Genomic DNA, 25715 nt, shown 5'->3' with positions numbered 1-25715 from the left:
CTCGCTCTCTCACTCCTACACGAGCATGCGCAGAGGCTCCGTTTCTCGGCGTTTCCGTGTTGTTTCGTGTGTCAGCAGATTGAGACGGCTCATCGCGGTTGGTAAGTCTCATACTGCGCTCCGGTACTTGGGTCGGTTCGCCTCGTCCCTCTCTGTCTGGCCCTGTAGCTACTTTAGCTGCCTATTTGTCGCTGTTGCTGCCGTTCACAGGGGCGCTCAGGGCGACGGGGAGAGACGCGGACCGCCGCCTCATTCCGCTGTTTGTTTCCTGAAAGAAGCTGTCGGGACACACTCATTTGGCGCGCTTCCGATCGCGCCTTCATAATAAGAGCTTTTGCTGCAGAACAAGATCTTTACAGTCGTCTTTTTTTTGCAATAAAAGTCCAGAAACCGCAATAGAGAGTCCCAACAGGGGGGCGTAATTAGACTTTATTTTAAAATCATGCTTTTCTTAAAAATCAAAGGCAGAATTGAAAACAAAAATATTATATCAAAATAAACTCCTAAAGTTTTTTGAGCTACATTTTGAGATCCAAACAATAATTATCAGTAAACATAACGAGATCTGTGTAGATTTATAGAACAGGACAAGCACACCTCGAGTGCTTTCATAACTTTAACTTTACTTTGTATATTTTAAACAGAATGTGTTACATATAATAATTTAATCATAAGTACAGCGGCTACAGAGAGATTGTTTTACTCTGTATATTAATAATAAATATAACTGAGTATGCTCACTCAGTTATATTTACTCACTCAGTGTTTCAGTACTTTAACCATTTCAAACTGATGTATACATGAAAATACTCCCTGAGATGAAAAATAATTAATATCTTATAGTTATTATATAAGATTAATTAATATCTTCAATATATTATCTGTTACATTTATATTTCTGACAGCCACAAATGTTTTTGAGAATCTGATGGGTTTCATTTTCTCAGAAGTGATGCAGTTGCCACCAAATACACGTAGGGTTTTATTTTGAAGGTGAATGTGTGTTGACTTCCTGTGTGTTTTAATGGCGTTGCTTCCTGCCATGATAAAAATGATAACAAGTGTAGTCACAATGTTTTTGTCAAAAATCATTGACAATTAGCTCATTGGTGATTTAATTGATTCAGAGTCAGAATGCTGGTGTTGATGTTGAGGTTTTTGTAGTTGATGTTATAGCTGTTGTGTGAGTTTGGAGTTTAGATCACATGTTTGTCTCTGTGCTCCTTTAAAAGACTCTTCTAATCTTAAATCTTTCACTTTTTATTCCCTGAAACTGAAATTCTAACGTGACTATGAAAAAGTTCATACATTTAATCCACTTGGACTGTCAAGTGCAAGTGGATTAACATTTATAAATATTAATTTTAGTTTTTTGGATGCAAGATATATTTTGTTTTACTTCATACAGTACTGTGCAAAAGTCGTGAACCACACCTATTTACTTTATATTTTGCTGGGAAAATGGGGAAAAAGGTGCAGCAATTTATTCAGATGTGCAAACATAAATGGAAATACAGTGTATAAGGCAAACACAGAGTTTATACTTTTCTATGAGCTTTTCACCTTTATTTTTCAACACAGCTTGAACTGTCTTAGGCAGCTTTCTGTAGTAAGTCTTCAGGAATAGTATTTTAGGCTTCTTGAAGAACATTTCAAAGTTGTTATTTAGATTTTGACTGCTGTTTGCTCCCTGTTGACACTGTTTCAACAATGTTTTCTGCAGCTTTAATCTCTTGTCCTTTTTGCACTTGCATCACATTTTTTAGTTAGATTTTTACGTTCTTTATAGATATTTAATAACAATTTTATCATCGTTTGATAACGTCTCTGATTAGAATAGGTGACCTATGACTTATGACATAGCTCTTTTTATATGACTGAGCCTGAAGCAGAAACACTGGGTAACAGAGGTGGGAATCACCATACATCCCACGATACGATATTATCACAATACTTAACGCACGATACGATATTATTGCAATTTTTAAAAATATTTTGCGATATTCAGATTCTGTAGATAAAGGTAAACTTTATCAATATTCATTTTATCTAATATCAAAGTCTCACACTCAGTCTTTCTCTCATTTCAGTTTTATTGTTGACAAACTGAACGGTTTGTATCACAGTCTAGTCCAACTTAACTGAATCAACCATCTGGTACAATTACAGCTATTCTGAACTATGCAGTTTATGAAAACTATGCAGCCCCTTCAGCAACTGAAGAATTTGAAAGTAAATTAAAACAAAATATAATTTTACATTAAATAAAAAAGTTTTAAACTTAATTAAAATAAAATGTGTTTATTGCTGCCAAAAAAAAGTTAAACACATTTGGACAGTGAAGGAATATCAGGATTCTTGCTCAGAAAAAGGATCAACATGCTCTGAAGTCAGAGCAAAAACTTTTTTGTAACAAAATATCAATTTCTGCTGTCCCTGTATCGATACATTATTAGCAAACAAAATATCACCATACTACACAGTATCGATTTTTCCCCCCACCCCTACTGGATAACAGAGTAAAGTGGTACTGTGAAACATTTAGGTGGTCTTCACAAACTGGAGACATCATATTTTATTGTTTATTTTGGAGAGCAGTTGTCCTTACCTTAATAGATCATTAACGAATAGTAATTTTTGCAGATGTGTTGCTGTCACTCCTTTTCATCTCGCTGAGGATTATGTGTTGTGTTCTTGGTGTGATTTTTGCTGCACCCACTTGGATTATTAAGTATGTACTGAATGATTTATTCTTTGATTACCTGACTGGTTCAGATAATAAACTGCTAGAACTTTAACTGAACAACATCAGGTCAAACTTTACTTCTGTGTTTGTTTTTCTGTTTGAGCAGATAGGAACCAAAGAAGAAGACAAGAGATGAAGAGCAAAATCAGCAGCGCTCAAGGTAACACACTCAGCTCCTGACTCACCTGGGTAAACTCTTTCTGTAAAATCCACCGTTGTTAGAGTTAAGATTGCATTTTAGTCAGATGCTAAAGGTTTATTTTACAACTCCTGCAAAACCTGTGGACTTACTACACTTGAAGGATCCCAATTCAGCCTTTTTTTTTTTACTGTACAGTAGATAAAAAGCACAGATGTTAATAGTTGAACGTTCTGGGTTCATGAAACACAACTCAAACAAGTTAGATTACTTTCTTGAATGTCACATTTTCAGATTGTGTAGAATATTATTATTATTATTATTAATATTGTTCATCAAGTTTATTAACTAGTTGTTAGCAGATCAGCTTTGGAGCGTTTTCATGGATCTTTTTTCACTTTCCAGTTGATGTCACAGATGTAAGTCTTATCTAAAGAAAAGCTTTCACACTCTTTGCTGAGTAGCAAGATCACTTCTTATCCTGAAACTTAATCATCATCAGACCTACTTATTCCTAACCAATGAGAACATTTCTTTCAGGGTTTTTTACAATTCTGTTCCAGATATTCACTGTTGTTTGTGTCCAATTCTTCTTCATTTGTTTTGATGTACATAATCTTTTCCTATTGTTTAAACTGACAGTTCACCTGCTAGGACCCAGATCCCTTTCAGTCTGCAAGGTGTAACAATTGTCTGCAAACTGTTTTACATATTTAGCTTTGTGCAGGCATTTGTGATATATAACAGCTTGGTACACGACTGTGGTATATCGTATTATAGTAAGATGATGAATATATGTGTAGCTTATGTATTTATATATGTCTATATGTACATTTAATGTATGTCGCCCATATTTAAATTAATATTCACTAGCGTTTGTATCCATGTATTTGTATCGATGTAGGCCTGACAAAAACTGCTCAAAAGGTGCTAGTAGTAAACAAAAACTGTGTTGATGAGCATATGCAGGGTGCCATAGCATAGACTGTTAAAAGTTTAGCTTTTAATTAATAAGTAATTAATATAAAAATGGATTACAGTTTATCTTTATAATAACGTTTGACTTTTGCACTAATAACATATTAATGAAAATCTTGGCATTTTCATTAATATGTTATTGAGCTGTTGAGAAAGCATTCAGCTTAACATTAAACATTAGAAGAGTCACTGTCAGTGTGTGTTGCCCTTAAAGAAAATACCTCATTGCCATATATAGGATGTTAAACATTGTCATGTTTACAGAGTCACACAATCTTGTATTGGTCGTGTGTGTGTCTGCATGTGTAAATATATGTATATATATATACACATGCAGACACACGCGTATGCAGTGGTGTGAAAAAGTGTTTGTCACACTTAAATGCTCATCAAATAGATTTAAATATTAGACAAAAATAACACAAGGAAATGCAGTATCTAAATGTAGGTGTTATTTCTCTATATACATATATATAAATATACATGGGGGTATGAAAGTGTTTGCCCCCTTCGGGATTTCCTATTTTCTGTATGTTTGTCACACTTAAATGTTTCAGATCATCAAACAGATGTACTTTTAGACAAAAATAACAAAAGTAAACACAAAGTGCAGTTTCTTTAATGAAAGTGTTCATTTTCAAGGGGAAAAAATCCCAAACTTACATGGCCCTGTGTGAAAAAACGATTCCGGCCTCAGGACCTGAAAGACTCGCTGTGGTAAATGAAACAGTGATTTCTGCTGTCTATCAAAACAACATAAAGGAGAATGTTGGGACATCTGTTCATGACCTGAAGCTTAGACGCTGTTGGGTACTGCAGCACAAATTAACCAAAACGTACCAGCAAGTCCACCTCTGAATAGCTTAAGAAAAACAAAACGAGTGGCCTATCCTGACCTGAATCCAATTGAGATGCTGTGGCGTGACTTTAAAAAGGTGGTTCATGCTTGAAAAACCTCCAGTGGGGCTGAAAAGATGAAATTCCTCCACAGTGCTGTAAAAGAGTCATTGCCAGTTATCGCAAATGCTAGATTGCAGCTGTTGCTGCTAAGGGTTGCCCAACCAGGTATGTGTATATATATATATGTACATTTATTTTTGTGAGGTTGTCTGCTTTTGGCCTTCAGTGGCTTCAGCAGGAATGTCACAGCTGTTACTGAAGCAGAAATGAAACAGAGTAATTGGAGCAGTGATGTGATTATCTGTGATCCTCAGTGAATGTGAAGAGGCGGTCCTGGTCCTGGCAGCAGTACCTAACTGAGCAGAAGGCTGAAGCTGCTCCGCTCACAGTCTTTACCGAGGTAACTATCTACCTCACTCTCTGCCTCCTGTCCAATGCCAATTTAGAATCACTAATAAAGCTAATGTACATGTCTTTAGACTGTGAGAGGAAGCCAGAGAAAAGAGGAGGGAGAAAGAGGGAGAATGTGCTGTTTTGGGGACAGCAGCAACAACAGCGTCAACTTCATTCCATTAACTCAGGCAATACTACACGTAAAAACAATTAGAGAACACTGACAAATTAAATAGCACAGTGGGGAATTTAACAGACCGAGAGGATTTTATTGGCCACTACTAAAACAGATAAAATAACATTACAGAGCCAAAACATCTGAAACAATTGAAGCTGGATCTGTAAACTTACACCAAGAACCTACAGACTGCTGAAACAGAAGTCAGTCTCTCAACAAGCATTGACAGAAAACGGGATTTATTAATACTAATACATGAAAAATGCAAAGAATTCTGCAATAATCTAGAATTTCCACGGATCCAAATTCAAATCGTAGAAAATCCAAGTATCACTATAGTCAACTGTTGAACCTTTAACTGAACAAACTGAAACTGTCAATAAGAAAACTTGCAAATTAAGTTAACCGTGTTGTAATTCCTAATACACAGCATGAGAGACCAGCTGATAATTGCTAGAATAGCTGAACGCAACTGAAACTAAAAAAAACAATCACCAGAAAATCCATCCATCCTTTTTCTTCTTCTTTTCCTCATCAGGGAGAGCCTGGAACCTATCCCAGCTAACATAGGGCAAGAAGCAGGGTACACCCTGGACTAGGGCTGCTCAATAAATCGAATTTTAATCACGATTACGATCTGGGCTTTCAACGATCATTAAAAATGACTGAGCCGATTATTAGCCCCTCCCTCGTGCTTTACTCTCGTGCTGCTCTGTGTGGCAAATCGAGCGCACCTCTCTGCATTTCGAACATGTGCCACAACAATTAAGAGCAGCGGTCCCCAACCTTTTTTACGCCACGGACCGGTTTATGCCCGACAATATTTTCATGGACTTTAAGGTGTCGCGGATAAATACAACAAAATAAAACTAGTACCGGTACTGAAAAAAAGAAGATTTATTCATAACACACATGAAAAGACCCAGGAAAACCGAGTAAACGATAAAAACGATAACAAAATAACGCTGAAAACCAATAAAAACCCTGAAAACTATACATTTCACACCTGAGCCTCAACTCTCGCGGCCCGGTACCAAACGACTCACGGACCGGTACCGGTCCGAGGCCCGGGGGTTGGGGACCACTGATTAAGAGGACCCGAGGGAAGCTCGGAAAGCTAAGCAGAAGTTATTTGGAGAGGAGAGTGACTGCCGTTGGTTGAAAAGAGGTAAAAAAAACTTCAGTGGTGTGGAAACATTATGGGTTCAGTCAGACGTGGATCAAGTAGACACAGTGTGTAAACTTTGCTACAGTGTCGTAGCTGCACCACAGAGCAACACTGCAAAGTTCACTAAACATAGATGTTTACATTTTTCATTTATTTTTTATATTGCAAACATTTGCACTGTTATCAGTATTTGCACTATTTTATATTATTTTTTGACAATCTTTAAAGTCATTATTCAACACATTGTTATTGTTAAATAAATATCGTCAAATAATCGAGATCTCAATTTCAGTGAGAATAATCGTGATGATCATTTTTGCCATAATCGAGCAGCCCTACCCTGGACAGATCGCAGGTCTGTCGCAGGGCTAACACAGAGAGAGAGAGGCTGTGCACCAGTGCAACAGTGTGCAACACTTACTCTTATCTATAAACTGGGCATACACCACATCATTTCTGTACGTGGGGTTTATGTTCAAGCCGTTTTTCTTGTGAGGAAAAACGGCTTGAACGTATTTCAGACTTGAACTTAGTGAACGGAAGTTCTTCTTTGGGAGTATCGTAGGCAATGTTAAACTTAATCATTATCTCGTCTCCTCTGACGACCTGTTTGCTGCTGCCTGCAGTGCATTTATCGCGGCGTATAATGTGTTGTCTGGATACACTGTGCTTTTTCAGCAGTTCAATTTGAAACGTATTAGCACCAGTCACAAATGCAGTATTGCCGGCCATGGTCAGTGCATCATGTTGTCAGCTTTACTGTATCTCAGCCAGGGAAACTGGCTCTCTTCGGAGTCGATCGTATGTGGCTCGTTATCTGATGCTGTCTCCAGTGCTAGCCATAACCTGAGAGGGTGATGGCTCCGTGTCAGAGCACTGGCTATGAATTTTGAACGGATCAGGGTTTAACTTAACGAAAACGTTATCAATTGTTCTTTTTATCTTTTCTTATTACCCACAGCTACATCCACTTCTATTGGGCCTAGGCTGCTCAGCTCTCTCTGCCTACACTTTCAAACGCACACGTGTAGGCCTACAGGAATATCTGGACCACAGCCAATCAGAGAAGTCCTGCCCTTGACTATCTCTGATCAGTTTAGACCACGATATCAGCATAATGTGTGTCTGTTGTTGACCACACAGAGACACACATTTTTTTTTTCCGAATGGCTGGTCGCACTAGTGTGACCTAGGATTGTCTTTTGTTGCACGATTGAGAGATTAGGTCGCATGTGCAACCAAATTGGTTGCACATGGCCCAGCCCAGGTGATGGAGGTGAACTGAAGACCTTCTTGCTGTGAGGCAACACTGTTAACCACTGCACCACTGTGCTGACAATCCCCAGCCAATACTTTAAGTCAGCGGTCTCCAACCTTTTTTGCGCCACAGACCGGTTTGTGCCCAACAATATTTTCATGGACTGGCCTTTAAGGTGTCGCGGATAAATACAACAAAATAAAACTAGTACCGGTACCGAAAAAAAGAAGATTTATTCATAACACACGTGAAAAGACCCAGGAAAACCGAGTTAACGATAAAAACGATAACAAAATAACGCTGAAAACCGATAAAAACCCTGAAAACTATACATTTCATGCCTGAGCCTCAACTCTCGCGGCCCGGTACCAAACGACTCACGGACCAGTACCGGTCCGGGGGTTGGGGACCGCTTTAAGTGACAACCTTTTTTGTCTTTGGCTCAAAGATCCACCGAATGCCCCTCCACCCTCTAGCTACAAAAACACAATCAACCTTTTAGCCTTTTTTATAGACTTAACAGTTCCAAGGTGTTTGATTTGTTCAAATCCACAGTCTCACTGCACTCACATAAACATTTTCCCCTTTAACATATAAATCTAAAATTAGAATTATAAATAATAGATTTGGGTATTAGTCTTTCAGGTATTGATAGGGTTCCAAAAATAGGGAAAATAAAAACTAGAAGATGCATTTCCTGCACTGCAATCTGCATCACTGTAACTGCTGGAACAACACAAAATGTTAAAGAACAATTGTTATCTTTAAATAATGGTTAGCAAGTTTGTTATGCTGTCTGAATTGTTGTGCAAATACTTTAAATATCTTTAAAGTATTTAAAAGTAAAAAAAGAAAACATCTGTCTGCTCTCTGCCTGACTCTCTCTGACCTGTTTCTGTCTCTTTTACCCGACTCTCAGTCTCAGACCTTTCCTAGTAGAAAAACTGGTTTTAAAGTTGGGATGAAGTTGGAAGGCATTGACCCGATGCACCCCTCCATGTTTTGTGTGGTGACCATTGCAGAGGTAAAATTGTCACTCACATCCACATACGCATTCCTGTTTGGATCTAGTCTCATTGCCCTCCTGTCTCTATCAGGCGATTGGCTGTCGGCTACGCCTTCATATCGATGGGTACTCAGAGTGTTATGACTTCTGGGTAAATGCAGATTCACCCAATATTAGACCGGCAGGCTGGTGTAAAGAGCACAACCACAAGCTTCATCCACCTAAAGGTAAAAAACAAGTGGACCAGTCCATCAGAGGTAACTACATGGCATGGGTTACCACACCTGTCTGTTTGTCTGCAGGTCACAGTGAGACAGAGTTTGATTGGCAGCAGTACCTTCAGTCCACAGACTCTCAGTCTGCACCAGCAGCCCTGTTCACATGTTGCACTGGAGTCAGTATACAGTCTGTCGAACCTTTCTGTTCACCTGTTGCACTGCAGTCAAGATACTCTTGTCAGTCTGACTAAGTATCTGTCTATCCCCTGCCTGTCTTTTAGGGATGTGGGTTCAGGGTGGGGATGAAATTGGAGGCAGTCGACAGAAAGAATCCTGGACTTGTCTGTGTCGCCTCTGTTGCTGATGTCATCGATGACTGCTTCCTTGTTCACTTTGACAACTGGGATGACACATATGATTACTGGTGAGACAGAAGGACGACAGACTTTTTCTGTTTTCGGTATTTTTAGGTTGTAGTGTTGGAGCTGTTTCATGTCACTTGATATTTATTATTTAACGTGTTTTAAACCGGGTTTATGGATTGATGGTTGATCCACCAGGTGTGACAGTAGCAGTCCATACATCCATCCGGTGGGCTGGTGTGAAGAACAGGGACGACCTCTTACTGCGCCACAGGGTATGCAGTCCTTCTGAACTCTATGCTTACAAACTTACATTACCATAGAATGACAGGCAAATAACAAACACACTCACACATCGATACCCAGCATCCAGACTGATGGCGAAACAACTAGTAGCTCAGTGTTCCAAAATTCGGAAGAAGGAACAGCTCTGACAGCTAGGGATTGACGAGGTGCAACACAAATGCTACGGCAAGGGGGAGCCCGGACGCCAGGTCGGGTACCTGAGATTGGGTACAAAGTAGGGCTGCACGATTTTGCATAAAATGAGAATCACGATTTTTTGGCTTAGAATTGAGATCACGATTCTCTCACGATTTTCTTTCCCAGTATAAATATTTATTGCACTTATTAACTGCACATCAACTTCGTAACAGTTGAGACTGAACATAAAAACAATAAATAAACATAAAAACAACAAATGTCTCACATTTTGTTGTTGCCACAAAATGTTGCACTGCTTGTAATTCCGTCTCCACCGTTGCTCGACACTGCGTGTATAGAGCAGGTAGTGTGACAATAGAAAAATAGTTGCGGGACGGCACTGCGTAGCGTTTGTCTAGGGTGTTGATCATTCTCCTAAATCCCTCGTTTTGCACAGTGTTGATGGAGTCATATCTTTGGTCAGGTGATAAGTAACAGCCTCCGTAATTTCTTTGTGCCTGCGGGAGTTCGACGGGTATAGGGAAGCGCTGTATAAGGTTCCCGTTATTGATGTTTGGGTGGTTGACCGGGACGGATTTTCTCCTGTCACTTTCTCGTCATCCCTGACGTGCTCTCCGTTGTTTTTTCCCTGCCGATTTAAGCAGCCAGCTTCTGTGGTATAAGGCTCCGCCCTTGTCATTTGTTGAGCAGGAAGAGTGAGCGCTTGTTTTCATGCAGATTACGTCCCGGATCAAAATGCAGTACAATCGTTGTCGTCTTTTTTTTTAATTTTTTTTTTTAATCGTTGTCATTTGGAAATGAGATCGCACAGAAGTATGAATCGAGATCGCGATTTTCTAACGATTAATTGTGCAGCCCTAGTACTAAGCCCCAAGTATAATGGAGGAAGGAAGCGGTGAGTTCAGGAGGAACTGACCTGAAACATAGGATCACGGTGAAGCTTGAAACCTGGACACTCCGTAGCCTATTACCAAGATTACGTGAAGTACCCTCGGAACCATCTGAAGATCTACTAGTTGATGTGAATGCAGCACTACGGACAATACCTACCGCGACCATTACTGAGACCAACCAGCTGATCTACACTCTGGTAACAGTGATCAGTGAGATGCTAAGTTACCATTTGAATAGCCAAAAAAAAAGCAGTACCCTCGGTGGAGAAGGAGACTAGGGGCCAAGATCAAGGTAGCACGGAGCGAGGTTGACCAACTATCGGAGGCAGAACCATCCAAGGTGTACTCTCAGTGGCAACATGAGAACAGCATCACCAAGGTTGGAGACTGAGCAATACTGGAACAGCATATGGGAGAAGGACAAAGCACAAATGAACCAGCTGCTAATTGACAACACACCCTATACAGATTGATTGATTGATTGAATCTTTATTTTGAACATGTTAAAAAAGTACAACAACATAGAATTAAAAGAGACAAATAAACAAAGCAAAACAAAAAGAAAACGAGCAACCACAACTACAAATAACTTTCATGTTCAAAAAGGAGCAGGAAGAAGCATGAGCTTATTTAATCCCACCCCTTTTCCACTATCTAGTAATCAATAGACTACAGAAATACCTCCTTGCAATTACATATATGTCATGTGTATTTTTTTTATTATATATATACAGTAATTTAAGCACATAATAATTTTCCATATAGTATTCCTCTGTAAAACTCTGTAGTACTTTATTTTTCAGGTCACCCCAACCCTGAAAACTTTGTTTGGGAGGAATACCTTCAGGAGACCGGTTCTACTGCTGCTCCTATTTCAGCCTTTACTCTGGTGAGGATTGAGGAGGCTCATGCAAACATGGAGCCAATCAGGAAGCTGTTTCTGGTAACTTAGAGCTTCTCCTGTACTTTTGTCCAACAGAGAGTGCCACATGGTTTCCAGGTGAACCATAAGCTTGAGGCAGTTGACAGGAGAAACCCTATGCTAATACGCGTTGCCACAGTAACAGACACAGAGGACTACAGGGTGAAGGTAATGTGTATCTGTGTGTGTAACATAAAAGTCATAACAAAGTCAGCCCTCCATCACCTGAGGAACATTTCTAGGATTAAAGGACTGATGACACAAGGAGACCTAGAAAAACTCATCCATGCATTTATCTCTAGCCGCCTTGATTACTGTAACAGTATCGTCACAGGTTTAAAAAATCTATTAGACAACTGCAGCTGATTCAGAAGGCTGCTGCTCGTGTTCTCACTAAACCAAGAAAATAGAGCACATTACTCCAGTTCTAAAGTCTTTACACTGGCTCAGTGCTGTTATTAGTTTATAAATCTTTGAATGGGTTAGCACGAGAGTACATTAGGGATCTGCTATCATGGTACAAACCATCTAGATCAGTCAGGTCCTCCAGCTCTCGTTTATTGACCGTCCCTAGAACCAGAACTAAACATGGAGAAGCAGCTTTTAGTTTCTATGCTCCTCACATCTGGAACACACTATCGGGAGAATGCAAAGCTGCAGAGACACTGAACTCTTTTAAGTCTAAAATTAAAACTTACTTATTTAGACTTGCTTATAAGTAACTGATCCTATTATGGCTCTCTACCCGTTTGTTTTAATTTTTTCATATAAATTATTGTCTTGATTATTGTTTTATTGTAAATGTTTTATTGTATTTTACTTTTATAGTGTTTTATGTTTTATTTTTTGTGTTTTATTTTAATCATGTAAAGCACCTTGAATTGCCTTGTGCTGAAAGTGTGCTATACAAATAAAATTGCCTTGCCTAATGTAGTGATAATCGTTAACTCGTCTACCATTTTGGACATGTGACAGAATATAGGTCAGAATATAGGACCTAGTGAATAAGGCTCCAGTCACAGAGACCAGACCAGACCAGTCTGACAACAACCAGTCATGAGTTAGTGAGGAGAAAAATAAGTATTCCTTGACTTGTTGTAAGTGGTTGCTGGAGGTTGAATTACTGTGAAAACAGTTGCTAAATTCAAGTGAATCACGCTTATAAACCAGTCATATAACCCCCTGTTAAAACACAGATTTTATCTTCTCCATTTTCAGTTTGTGTTGCATTTTTTCAAGTTGTACTATTGCTTGGCTAGCAGGTAATATTTGCATGAAAAACTACAGATAACCTTCCAGAAAAGTTTATGCATCAAGATGCAGGCAAACTGGCAATTTGCTAACACCAAGAGCAATCGCTATTAGGTTTTTGCTGCAGCACTTTCTTTGTACCCAATTTCACCCAGAAGTAGCCAGCAACCTCCCAGAACCACTGGCAGCCAGTCAGGGAGTCCACATTTTCCCCTAGCACACATCCAATACAGCAAGCACCTCTCACGCGCATGACGTGACATGAGATACCTCAATAGTCGAGTGTGCACGTTTGATGCCAGGAAGTATTTAACGAGGCGTGTGTCTACAGATTCATTACGATGGGTGGTCGACACAGTTCGATGTGTGGTGTGACAGCGACCTCTGCGACCTGCATCCTGTTGGCTGGTGTCAGCGCACTGGACATCCACTGGAACCCCCCCCAGGTCAGACATACAGGTCAGAGAGAGACAGACTAGTCAGACAGACAGGTCAGACAGTGTTACAGTTCAGAAGGAAAGTTATAGCAGGACAGATTCACTCATTGTTATCATGTGTGTGAGACAGGTTTGTCCCACCTGCCCTCCCCCTCTCAGGGAGTATGTCCTACTGCAGGCTGCAGAGGAGTCGGACACATCAAAGGAGCCAAATACACTGGACACCACAGGTACCTGTTTCATACACAACACTACAGTTAATTCCCTTACAGGTACCTACCTCATACAACCATCACAGGAACATTTACCCTTTTAAGTGTGACAGAAACCGGTCTCACAAACCACAGATACCTGTTACACAAAGAAATCACAAGTACCTTTCTCACCCACCCCACAGATCCCTGACCCAAAATTTGATAGATAATGATAGAACTCGTGCAATCAGACGGGAGTGTCGCAGAGCTGAACACAGGTCAAAGAAGGACAAGTTCCAGGTGTCAGTTCAAATCTTAAAAGACCATGACCATCGAGAATTATTTTATCTGACTGTCATAACCCACGTAAGACCATTGACTCCGTTCCTGATGCCTCACAGTCTTTCTGTTTGGAAGCCTCATCTGATTTGTGCAATACATTTCTGTACTTTTTTCATTGATAAATTTGCAGATTTTAGACCCACTGCTTTTCTCACTTTATTTCCTTCCTTTGGGATCCATTTTTAGAAAGCATACCTTTAACCCTTTAAAACCAGTCAGAGCGGGCACGCGCCGTTTTGCGCAACTACTTTTAAATCCCGGTAGCTCTGCAACCACGTGAGCTAGCGCAATAATTTTTTTTGCATATGAAACCAGAGAAGTTGTACTTACATCTTATGCCATCAGCTTGTCCTCGGTCACAGTTTCCTTCCACATATAGCTTTGCAAAAACTGCATAAAAAGCACTTGCAGCAACAAAAACATAATATTCCAGAAACATGCTTTGCCGATCCGATCAGCTGTTCATAACACTTCCTACGTTAGAATAGACGTCAGTGCGAACTATCGCATGTCCGCCATGACCTGCCCGAAACCGGAAGTGACGTCATTTTCGCGGAAATGTAGTTTTTTACCATCAAGGCCTCATGAGCCTATACTGGTGTTTTTAAAGGTTATGTTTGACTTTATGACTTTCTGTGTCGTTTCTGGGATGCTAAGAACTCAAATTTTACTGCTGGAAATAGTTTATTTTGATGCATATGCTGCTTTTTTAATATTTATTTTCGTTTTTCCTGCAGTGTATAAAAATTGGTGTATTTTAAAAATAAAACTATGAAGACACTCAAAATAAATTTCCTGTGGTGGGAAACTATTTTGTGCAACTTTTTTGTATTTACAGTTTTGAGGGATAAACCTCTTAAATTTCTCTAACTAGAAATATATGTTAAAAAAACAAAAACGATTTTCAATTTTTTTGTAGTTTATTGCACTTTTTTGCAATTAATGTAGTTACTATGGACTTAATGCATACATATTATTAAAATATGGGCTATAACAGTTGTGTTGATGTATATCAACTTGAAATGCTCCCAAAAATGGCTCCACAGCATGTAAAAATATAATATAAGCTCTGGCGGACTTGGTTCTATGGTAGGTCTTAAAAGGGTTAAGGAGAAGGATCTCAATTAAACCACTTATTGAATGTCTTGCTGAAAATTAAAGCTCAGATAGCCTTGAACTGTTTACATTTGAATGAAAAGAAGACTGAAATGTTGGGTTTTAGACCCAGCTGCTACTGCGACAGTAATACACGTGTCAGTTGGATTACTGTAACACACTTTTGTGTTGGACTTAGCCAGTTCTGTCACGCCTCCAGCTTGTTCAAAATACTGCGTACCTGCCTATGACTAAATACAGAGGAGTCATATTTCTGTAATGCTTGTGCTTGCTGACTTGTTTCTGTTGATGGTGATTCGTGTTTGCTTGGTTGTAATTTCTCGGTGTTTGTGTTTCTCTTTTGTTAAATGTTTGTCTGACTCTGTCACCTAGTGCCTTTGGCTGTCCATATTCTGACATTAACATGCGTAAGGAGATGGTGCTTCCTGATAGGCTGGGCGGAGAACGAGTCATAACCCTCATACCTGTCACCGTGCGCCAGCATGACAACCAGTCAGACAGGTAACTGTAGACTGGTGGAGAAAATGCTTTTATTGTGGATCTTGTACTGTTAAATCTGAGAATAGAGATTCTCCAAGCATGTAAACAAACATAGAATGGGAAATGGCGTCTACAGTAAGAGGATCTCTGTTATTTCTATTATTCCAGAAGAATAACAGCTGGTCATTATTTTGTCCTGCAAATAATTCTGAAAAACAAGTGGTGTTTACATGGTGTCTGTTTCTCTCTGTGTTAAACAGCACGAGCTTTCAGAAGGCAGAACCCAGAGACGAGGAGCTGCTGGTTCCTCTTGGCAAGAGAAGAAGGCTGACAGACAGGTGAGAGTGAGAAGATGAGGCAAGATGCTGTTTGCCTGTTAAGTGTTTGTAAGAAAAGTGGCCCTAAAATTAGCCCGTAATCAGGGACATTACTCAGACATATCTCTATCTCCTACTGCCTGTCGCACTCTGTCACCTAACTGAGTGTGGCAAGGCTCATCAGATTTATTATTATTATTATTATTATTGAGTGTGCCAGTAATTGTGTGTGTGATATAACTGATGCACACAGCTATTTGTCAGGTTTATAATTATTGAATTTGCCAGTGCAGTAGCATTGAGACGCACTGTTTATTATTCGTCAGATTTATTATAGTTATTATAGTTTTGACACAGTGTCTCTTCACATCTTTGTTTTTCCTCGCACATCTGTCCTGCAGGATGGTCCACGATTGGCTATCATGATGGAATAATGTTTTCCCCACCAGGGTAGCAAGTTGGTCACGTGACTGAAAACTATGAATAGCACTGAGACACACTATATATTATTTGTCAGATTTCTTATTCTCATCATTAACTGTGCTAATGGAATAGCATCGAGCCACACAATTATAAATCAGGTTTATTAGACTATTCAGCCCCTATTTCCAGCTGTCTCTTTATCTGGCTTTTAAAATTTTCCGCAGATGAGTCTGTGAACTCACAAAATAAGGGAGGCACACAGACATCCGCACGGACTCTGATGCTCACTACGTGATAATGAAATGTATGTCACTCTAACCTGAGTGGACCCTAGCAGGGTTGCAGACATAGAAAGTTTAATCCCAGTCTTATGATTGATACAAAGAGCCAGATTACCTAAATGAGGCGAAATAGCATGTGAGTACATTCCCCAAATAGCACTGGTGTGAGTAGTTTTATGGGTGATTTACAAAAGTTTGAGTTGGACATGCCCAATCTCACAAGAACCTTGTAATCTAGTGCTATTTCACAAACCAATAGATGCTGTTTAATTGCAGGTAATTTATTAAAAGGACAGGTGCAGTTTGTTACATTGTAGTCAGAAGAGCATGTACATGAATAAAGGTTATACATGTGGACATTAAATGTAGGCCTACGGTGACAGTTTTGTTGGATTTGTTTAGTGAAAAAAGTGAATTTGAGAGATTTCATGAGGGAGTTGTGCGTGTGTACATTTGTGATCTATATATTATATATTGTCTTAATGCATGCAGCTGAATTTGTGTAGGCCCGCAAATAAAAAATGTAGTGCAGCTCATGAGTTTAGAAACCTCTCTTTCTTGTGGGGTTCCGCAGGGGTCCATTCTTGGCCCAGTCCTTTTTTCGATTTATATGCTCCCAATGGGCTCAATAAAAAAAAATTCTCATGTCATTGTTATGCAGACGACTCACAGATTTACCTGCCACTGAAATCTAAATCTGTGTGTCCTCTGAAGGTTTTATTAGATTGTTTGAAAGATGTTAAGGCATGGATGGCTTTAAACTCTCTTAATTTAAATGATCAAAAAACAGAGGTCATTGCGTTTGGTCCCTGTGACCACTACGACTTTGGCCCTTTAGAAATTTATAAAAAAAAGAAAACCTTTTGCAAGGAACCTAGGAGTGATTTTTGACACGAATTATAATAATATTAAACTTTATTTATAAAGCACACTTAAAAACCAAGGGTATACCAAGGCGCTTAACAAGTAACATAGAGAATAAAAGAAAGGTAAATAGAAGTAGGACCAAAGCAAGTACTAGGTATGCAAGCAGATCACTATCACAGATACATAGGAGAAGCAGCAGATACAGATCAAACAAAGAATTAAAATAAGCATAAAAGTACATAATGTGAAATCATAAGTGAAATGTTAACTAGAAGGGAAGGCAAGATTGAATAAGTGGGTCTTTAGTCGTGATTTAAACAGTGCAATAGAATCAGAGGCACGGATAGCGAGGGGGAGGTACCGGGGCAGCCAGAGCAAACGCACGGTCACCCCAAGACTTCAGCCGAGATCTAGGTTGTGTCAGAAGTAGTTGAGTAGCAGATCTAAGTGTTCTAGCAGGAGCATGTGGCCTAAGAAGTTTACTAAGATAACTCGGCGCTAATTTATTAATGGTTTTGAACATGAGCAGTAATATTTTAAATTGAATACGGTATTTAATGGGCAGCCAGTGCAAGCCAGCTAGAACAGGAGTAATAGAGCAGAATTTCCTGGTACCAGTCAGGAGGCGGGCCGCCGCATTTTGGACTGTTTGCAGTCTAAGGAGGAGGGAAGACCGAAGTACAGAGAATTGCAATAATCCAACCTGGAGGTCACAAAAGCGTGAATAAGCTTCTCCAGGTCCTCATGTGGAACATAATGCCTAGACTTAGTGATATGGCACAGTTGGTGGAAGCAAAATCTCGGTACAGCAGACAGGGTATCGGGTTTGAGCGAGCTATCCAGCAGTACACCTAACTGACATAGTCAAAAGAAGAGCTAGCAAAGGGACCCAAAGCTGCATGAAGTTGGACACGAGGGATATTACTGTCGAACACGATGATCTCAGTCTTCTTATCATTTAAGACAAGGAAATTACTCAGGAACCATTCTTTGACCTCACGCATGCATTCTCGAAACTAATGCAGAGACACAACAAGGTCAAAATAGATCTGTATGTAATCGGCGTAACAGTGAAAGGTGATATTGTATAGGGCTGGGCCATATTATACCGTTCACGGTGATACTGGTACAATGTTAGGCAACAATAAGAAAATGAAATATCGCGATAGAATATGGGTAAAACGCGCATGCGCAGTGCCTTTGTTTTCATACGCACATGGCTGATTGTTGAGTGAAACGGATGAACCAGAATTGGTTTGTAAAAATGGTGCAACTTCAGTGATGTCGAACTGGTTTGGTGTTTGTCCGTCAGACACACAACAAAGCACATTTTTTTGTAGAACATGCAAGCGGGCTGTCGTTATTCCCGTATTTGTCGGACTAAGGTGCTCGTAAATCTGGGAGTAATCTGGGTCCTAAACTCCGTCTGATTCAGGTCCCAAAGTCAAACGAACACTCTAGCATCACTGAGAGTTAAAAACTGTCTAAATTCTTTCATCTTTAATAAAACAATCAGCATTGCTGCTTTACCAGGTGTAACTATGAAGATTAACATCCAGGCATCCATGAAAACAGAATTTATTACATTTAACGGAGTTAGAAGTTAGCAGGAAGCTAGCGGAAGTTAGCTCGCTAGTTTCGCTAGTTACCTAAGCATGATATAGCATGTTCTGACTGAGAGATTTCTGAAAACATTCAAACGTACAGCTCTGCTATCACTTCCAACATAAATGAAGACAGGAAACTAAACAGCAGTTACGTTTGTAGGATTACTGAAGTTGGGCTAGATGGTATATAATGATGTGCTACGTGATCGCTAGCGATACAGCTATGTTAGCATAACATAAACAGTGAAGCTGGGGGATTTAAGCTAACACTTAAAAGTTAACGTGAGGGTTCCTGATGGTTAGGGACAAATGCAATCGCATGGCAGGATGCTGTAAACGGACCAAACTTCAGTCAGAAGAACAACTGAGATAATCCATCCACAATACGAGGTTAGTCATTAATATACTGCAACAACATGGGAAGAATGAGTTGAATAAAGTTTGATTTATCTGACTGTTTTGCTTAATGTGCCTTATAATCCCGTGCACCTTATGGTCCGAAAAATACATATTTGACTTTTTTATTTGGCACAAAGCAGTTTAATGTTGCAAAGCACCTCTTTTTAACTTCAGTGGATATTATACATGGTTATGCTCAGGATATGTCAGCCCATTTCTACTAGAAATGCCTTTTGGTTAAACTTTCAGCAAGGAATTTGCATTTCAATTCAATTCAATTCAATTTTATTTATATAGCGCCAAATCACAACAAATGTCGCCTCAAGGCGCTTCATAGATACAGAGAAAAGCCCAACAATCATATGACCCCCTATGAGCAAGCACTTTGGCGACAGTGGGAAGGAAAAACTCCCTTTTAACAGGAAGAAACCTCCGGCAGAACCAGGCTCAGGGAGGGGCGGCCATCTGCTGCGACCGGTTGGGGTGAGAGAAGGAAGACAGGATAAAGACATGCTGTGGAAGAGAGACAGAGATTAATAACAGATACGATTCAATACAGAGAGGTCTGTTAATACATAGTGAGTGAGAAAGGTGACTGGAAAGGAAAAACTCAATGCATCATGGGAATCCCCCGGCAGCCTACATCTATTGCAGCATAACTAAGGGAGGATTCAGGGTCACCTGGTCCAGCCCTAACTATATGCTTTAGCAAAAAGGAAGGTTTTAAGCCTAATCTTAAAAGTAGAGATAGTGTCTGTCTCCTGAATCCAAACTGGAAGCTGGTTCCACAGAAGAGGGGCCTGAAAACTGAAGGCTCTCCCTCCCATTCTACTTTTAAATACTCTAGGAACAACAAGTAGGCCTGCAGAGCGGGAGCGAAGTGCTCTAATAGGGTGATATGGTACTACAAGGTCATTAAGATAAGATGGGGCCTGATTATTTAAGACCTTGTATGTGAGGAGCAGGATTTTGAATTCAATTCTGGATTTAACAGGAAGCCAATGAAGGGAAGCCAAAACAGGAGAAATATGCTCTCTCCTTCTAGTCCCTGTCATTTGCACTGTTAAATTTTTATATAGCTTTAATGCACATAAAAAACAGCTGCTTTTTTAAGTGGAAATGCATGGATGGGGTTTTTTTTTGCGCTAGTAAAGTTGTGGAGTTGTATTTTGTCTCGCATCAATTATATCGTCAGTTATATTATTATCGCAAATTTTCAAATATTTTTGGCCATATTGCCCTGCTCTAGTATTGTATTTTCAAAGATTGCGCCTAAAGGGAGCAAATACAATGAAAAAGAATAGGGCCTAAAACTGATACTTGAGACACACTGCAACAGGCCAGTGCAGAGGAAGAGAAGGTGCCCAAGTTAACCACAAAGGACCTGTCAGCGAGGTATGATTTAAACCAGTCAAGGGCAGTGCCTCTGTGGGTATCACACTGTGCTCAAGTCTTAATAATAAGATGTTATGGTCCACCATATCAAAAGCCGAAGAGAGGTCCAATAAAACTGGGACCATAGAGCGTCCAGTATCAGTAATTACAAGACTATCATTAAGAACTCTGTTTATCAATGGTTGATAAACAGATCAATGCTGTAATCAAAACCAGTTTCTTTCATCTCCGGCTACTAACAAAAGTGAAGCCATTCCTCTGTTCTAGAGACTTTGAGAGAACTATTCGACTTTTGTAATAGTCTTTACTCAAGTGTTAGTCTGTCATCAGTTAGCTAATTTCAGCTGGTCCAAAAGGCTTCAGGCTTCAGGGTTACTAACTGGCACACGCAAGCGAGACCACACATCCCCCATACTAGGATCCTTACACTGGCTGCCAGTTAGTTTTCGAATTGATTTTAAGATTTATTATTTGTTTTTAAGGTATTGCACAGGTTAGCATCCTCATACCTTTCTGATCTTTTGAACTGGTACAGTCCTGCAAGATCATTGAGGTCTGCAGATCAAATGCTCCAAATGCTCCAGATTAAAGCACAGAGGAGATTGAGCCTTTGCTGTGACTGCCCCTTCACATCAGGACCTCCCCATTAGACACTTTCAAATCCTGTCTGAAAACCCACTTTTATTCCTTCGCGTTTAAATCAGAATGACTTTTTACTACTTTTGTTTGTCTTATTTCTTACTCAAATCTTCCTATTTTATGCTTCTTTTTAAAATGTTGTCATGTCTTCCTATGCTTTTATCTCTTTTGATTATTTGAAATGTACAGCACTTTGGTCAACAGTTATTTTAAATGTGCTATATAAATAAAATTGACTTTGACTTTGAAAATGGTGTGCACTGCCCATGGTCCTGAAATTATGACAATTTTTGCTATACGTTATAGAATTTATTAACAACACCAAACGGCACCTTCAATCTGTCGAATCAATTCCAAACATCAAAAGGAAAAATGTGCTGCTGTTCACACATCCCGGCCTGATGTCCACCAAGGCCTGATTACTGTCAGGATAGGTTCCTGTCTCCCCCCTGGTTTGTCCCTTCTTTAAGTACTTCACATCAACCCCTTTAACAGTAACATTTTGGCCACAAAGGCTACAGTAAAAAACACCAAAAATGGAAACGTTTGAAGAAGCTTTGTTTATGCTGGAATTCCACGACTCCTTTTAGCTGGAAATTCCAGGTCATCTCTGAATTCACTGAGCAAATTTAGGATTAGGTGGCTTCGTACGCTGTGTGTTTTTATCACATCTACATCTGGCATTGCAAATGATGCCATACTGCTCCTTTTATGAGTGCTACTTTACAAACAGGAAGTGTTTAAATGTGTTGACCTTTCAAAATAAAATTCAATATATAATAAAATAACATGTAACACTTTTATAGTTGCCTCTTTCACACTGAAACACAAATTCAGGTGTCTAATTATTTTAGCATACATATAATTATTTCAACAAGTAATACTTGACTTTCAAAATAAAAGCTCAACAATATTACAGTTAATTATCAGGGTTCATGAAAGTTCATAATATTTTTTTCTCTACAAATTATTGCCCTATGGCTGCCTCATTGACTTGATTTATGGTCATTGCTGTGTAAACAGGATGGCTGTAAATACTTTGGCCTTTTAAAATAATTTTGAGATTTCAAGCCTGAGTCACCTCTTTTTAGCTGGCTTTATTTGGGTTGTTTCAAAGTACCCACATTATGCTGCCAATACTTCTTCCAACCTCCAGAAAGGAATCCTTTGCTCCTGTTGGCTACTGATGATGCACTGGCATAATAAAATTTCTTCAGGAACTTTCTCATTTTCAGAATAAAGTTCATATTTTGCAGTGTGTGTGGGTGATAGTTGAGTAGATGTTATATAAGATAGATTATATAACCTAAAACCACACTTGACCACATTCAAACAGTAAGGCTGGACCACTGTTATTCGTTATTATCAGGATGTCTTTAAAACTCACTGAAAAGCTTTCAGTTAATCCAAAATGCTGCAGCAAGAGTCCTGACAGGGACTAGAAAGAGAGAGCAGATTTCTCCTGTTTTGGCTTCCCTTCATTGGCTTCCTGTTAAATTCAGAACTGACTTCAAAATCCTGCTCCTCACATACAAGGTCTTAAATAATCAGGCCCCATCTTATCTTAATGACCTTGTAGTACCATATCACCCTATTAGAGCTCTTAGCTTGAAGACTGCAGGCTTACTTGTTGTTCCTAGAGCAGGGGTGTCAAACTCAAATACACAGTGGGCCAAAATTCAAAACTGGAACAAAGTCGCGGGCTAACATTAATATTTATTGAAAAAAAAGATCTTCCTCCAGATATAAGAATGAATCTTTTCTTATGGACTCAAACACGTTTTGCTGAAAAACTGAATATGGAACAAGCAAAGCTTAATACTAAACAATATATATATATATATTAGCTGCATAATACCTGTAGGCCAGCTCTAATAGCAATTTGGTATGGCTTCTCGGGCCAAATGTAATTAGGCTGCGGGCCAAATCTGGCCCGCGGGCCAGAGTTTGACACCTGTGTTCTAAGTCATCTAAAGTGATGGAAACCTTCAATTCAATTCAGTCTTATTTATACAGCACCAAATCACAACAAGAGTAACCTCAAGGTGTTTTATACTCTAAGGTAGACCCTACAATAATACGCGGGCCAGAGTTTGACACTTATGCCCTAGAGTATTTAAAAGTAGAATGGGAGGGAGAGCCTTCAGTTTTCAGGCCCCTCTTCTGTGGAACCAGCTTCCAGTTTGGATTCAGGAGACAGACACTATCTCTACCTTTAAGATTAGACTTAAAACTTTCCATTTTGGTAAAGCAAATATAGTTAGGGCTGGACCAGGTGACCCTGAATCCTCCCTCAGTTATGCTGCAATAGATGTAGGGTGATGGTGGATTCCCATGATGCACTGGGTGTTTCTTCTTCAGTGACCTTTCTCACTTACTATGTGTTAATAGACCTCTCTGCATTGAATCATACTTGTAATTCAAGTTTCAAGCTTCCACAGCATGGCTTTTGTCCTGTCATCCTCCCCTCACCCCAACAGGTCGCGGCTTATGGCCGCCCCTCCCTGAGCCTGGTTCAGTCGGAGGTTTCTTCCTGTTAAAAGGGAGTTTTTCCTTCCCACTGTCGCCAAAGTGCTTGCTCATATTGGCTCATATGATTGTTGGGTTTTTCTCTGTATGTATTATTGTAGGGTCTACCTTAGAGTATAAAACACCTTGAGGTTACTCTTGTTGTGATTTGGTGCTGTATAAATAAGACTGAATTGAATTGAAGGTTTCCATCACTTTTAGATGACTTAGAACACAGGTGTCAAACTCTGGCCCGCGGGCCAGATTTGGCCCGCAGCCTAATTACATTTGGCCCGCGAAGCCATACCAAATTGCTATTAGAGCTGGCCTACTGGTATTATACAGCTAATATATATATTGTTTAGTATTAAACTTTGCTTGTTCCATATTCAGCTTTTCAGCAAAACTTGTTTGAGTCCATAAGAAAAGATTCATTCTTATATCTGGAGGAAGATTTTTTTTTTCAATAAATATTAATGTTAGCCCGCGACTTTGTTCCAGTTTTGAATTTTGGCCCACTGTGTATTTGACTTTGACACCCCTGACTTAGAATAATTGGCTTAATAAGTTCTGTCTTGAGAACAGGGTGAGATCCCACAGTGAGTAAAACCTGTTCAAATACACAAGTGATTCTGAATATTTAAGTTTAATATAGACTCACAGTAGAGTGAAAATACAGTGGACTCACAGTCCACTGTATTTTCACTGACCCTGAATCCTCCCTTAGTTATGCTGCAATAGATGTAGGCTGCCGGGGGATTCCCATGATGCATTGAGTTTTTCCTTTCCAGTCACCTTTCTCACTCACTATGTATTAACAGACCTCTCTGTATTGAATCGTATCTGTTATTAATCTCTGTCTCTCTTCCACAGCATGTCTTTATCCTGTCTTCCTTCTCTCACCCCAACCAATCACAGCAGATGGCCCCGCCCCTCCCTGAGCCTGGTTCTGCCGGAGGTTTCTTCCTGTTAAAAGGGAGTTTTTCCTTCCCACTGTCGCCAAAGTGCTTGCTCATAGGGGGTCATATGATTGTTGGGCTTTTCTCTGTATCTATGAAGCGCCTTGAGGCGACATTTGTTGTGATTTGGCGCTATATAAATAAAATTGAATTGAATTGAATTGAATTGAATTGAATAGAATGCTGTTTTATTTTCTTTGTTTTTTTCCACTCATAATGGTTGTCTTGTATTCTACTTTATGGCTAGAACCACCCGAATGCCCCAGCCAACCACATTCCTTCGTGTGAAACAGGAAGAGGAGGAGCCTCGTCTCAGAGTCCTCAGCCCAGGTACTAGGTTGGGAGAGAGGGGAGGGTGGTGGTGGAGAGTTGCTCCTTCACTGTTCACTGTTCTGCATTATACTGCAGAATTCATCAAACCGCTGACGTCAGGTTTCAGAGAGACAACAGCAGCTAAACTACTGAATACAAACACAGATGTTCATGTTTGAAGTGCTGTATGCAGAAACATACAGACATCAGCAGTTTAAAGTGTAGCAGTACTCTGACATGTTCTGCAGTGTATCAATTTCTCCCTACACCCACAGTTGGTCTATCCCTAAAATTAGCCTTATATTATTATTATTATTATTATTATTATTATTATTATTATTATTATTATTATTATAATCAAGCTTAAAATGAGCCTGAAATTAGATTAAAATCAGCCGAAGCCTGTATAAAATGCAATCTGTCATTGATAATACCTGATTTTTATGTGTTGAACTTCTTCAGGTCAGGGTCAGTTAGCACACAGCTCCAGATGCATCAGCCCCTCTTTTTGAATGGGAGTTTACATATGAGACAGAAAGCAGACACATATGTCTCAGAAATAAAGGTGAGGTGTGACATATCT

At 39.6% G+C, this 25715-nt stretch overlaps 1 protein-coding gene across 2 annotated transcripts in view; it reads left to right on the top strand.

The window, feature by feature from the left end:
- Nucleotides 1-4: 4 nt before the first annotated feature.
- Nucleotides 5-25715, top strand: part of l3mbtl4 (L3MBTL histone methyl-lysine binding protein 4) — a 28887-nt gene continuing 3176 nt past the window's right edge. Inside the window, exons 1-16 of one of the 2 annotated variants that reach the window (XM_085172945.1) lie at nt 62-101; nt 2644-2731; nt 2853-2906; nt 5078-5163; nt 8680-8784; nt 8858-8993; nt 9069-9160; nt 9266-9408; nt 9545-9621; nt 11487-11572; nt 11663-11773; nt 13188-13302; nt 13424-13523; nt 15318-15446; nt 15686-15763; nt 25068-25150. In XM_085172945.1, coding sequence (XP_085029071.1) covers nt 2879-2906; nt 5078-5163; nt 8680-8784; nt 8858-8993; nt 9069-9160; nt 9266-9408; nt 9545-9621; nt 11487-11572; nt 11663-11773; nt 13188-13302; nt 13424-13523; nt 15318-15446; nt 15686-15763; nt 25068-25150 — 1369 coding nt within the window. In that variant the 5' untranslated portion in view covers nt 62-101; nt 2644-2731; nt 2853-2878. Of the gene's footprint in view, nt 102-2643; nt 2732-2852; nt 2907-5077; nt 5164-8679; nt 8785-8857; nt 8994-9068; nt 9161-9265; nt 9409-9544; nt 9622-11486; nt 11573-11662; nt 11774-13187; nt 13303-13423; nt 13524-15317; nt 15447-15685; nt 15764-25067; nt 25151-25715 lie in introns of both variants that reach the window. The other variant, XM_085172946.1, reaches the window with a different exon arrangement.

This window comes from Neolamprologus multifasciatus, chromosome 9, assembly GCF_963576455.1.
Source record: "Neolamprologus multifasciatus chromosome 9, fNeoMul1.2, whole genome shotgun sequence".
Taxonomy (NCBI): Eukaryota; Metazoa; Chordata; class Actinopteri; order Cichliformes; family Cichlidae; genus Neolamprologus; species Neolamprologus multifasciatus.
The sequence above is the reverse complement of the archived record's forward strand: the minus strand, read 5'-3'. Positions and strand labels throughout refer to the sequence as shown.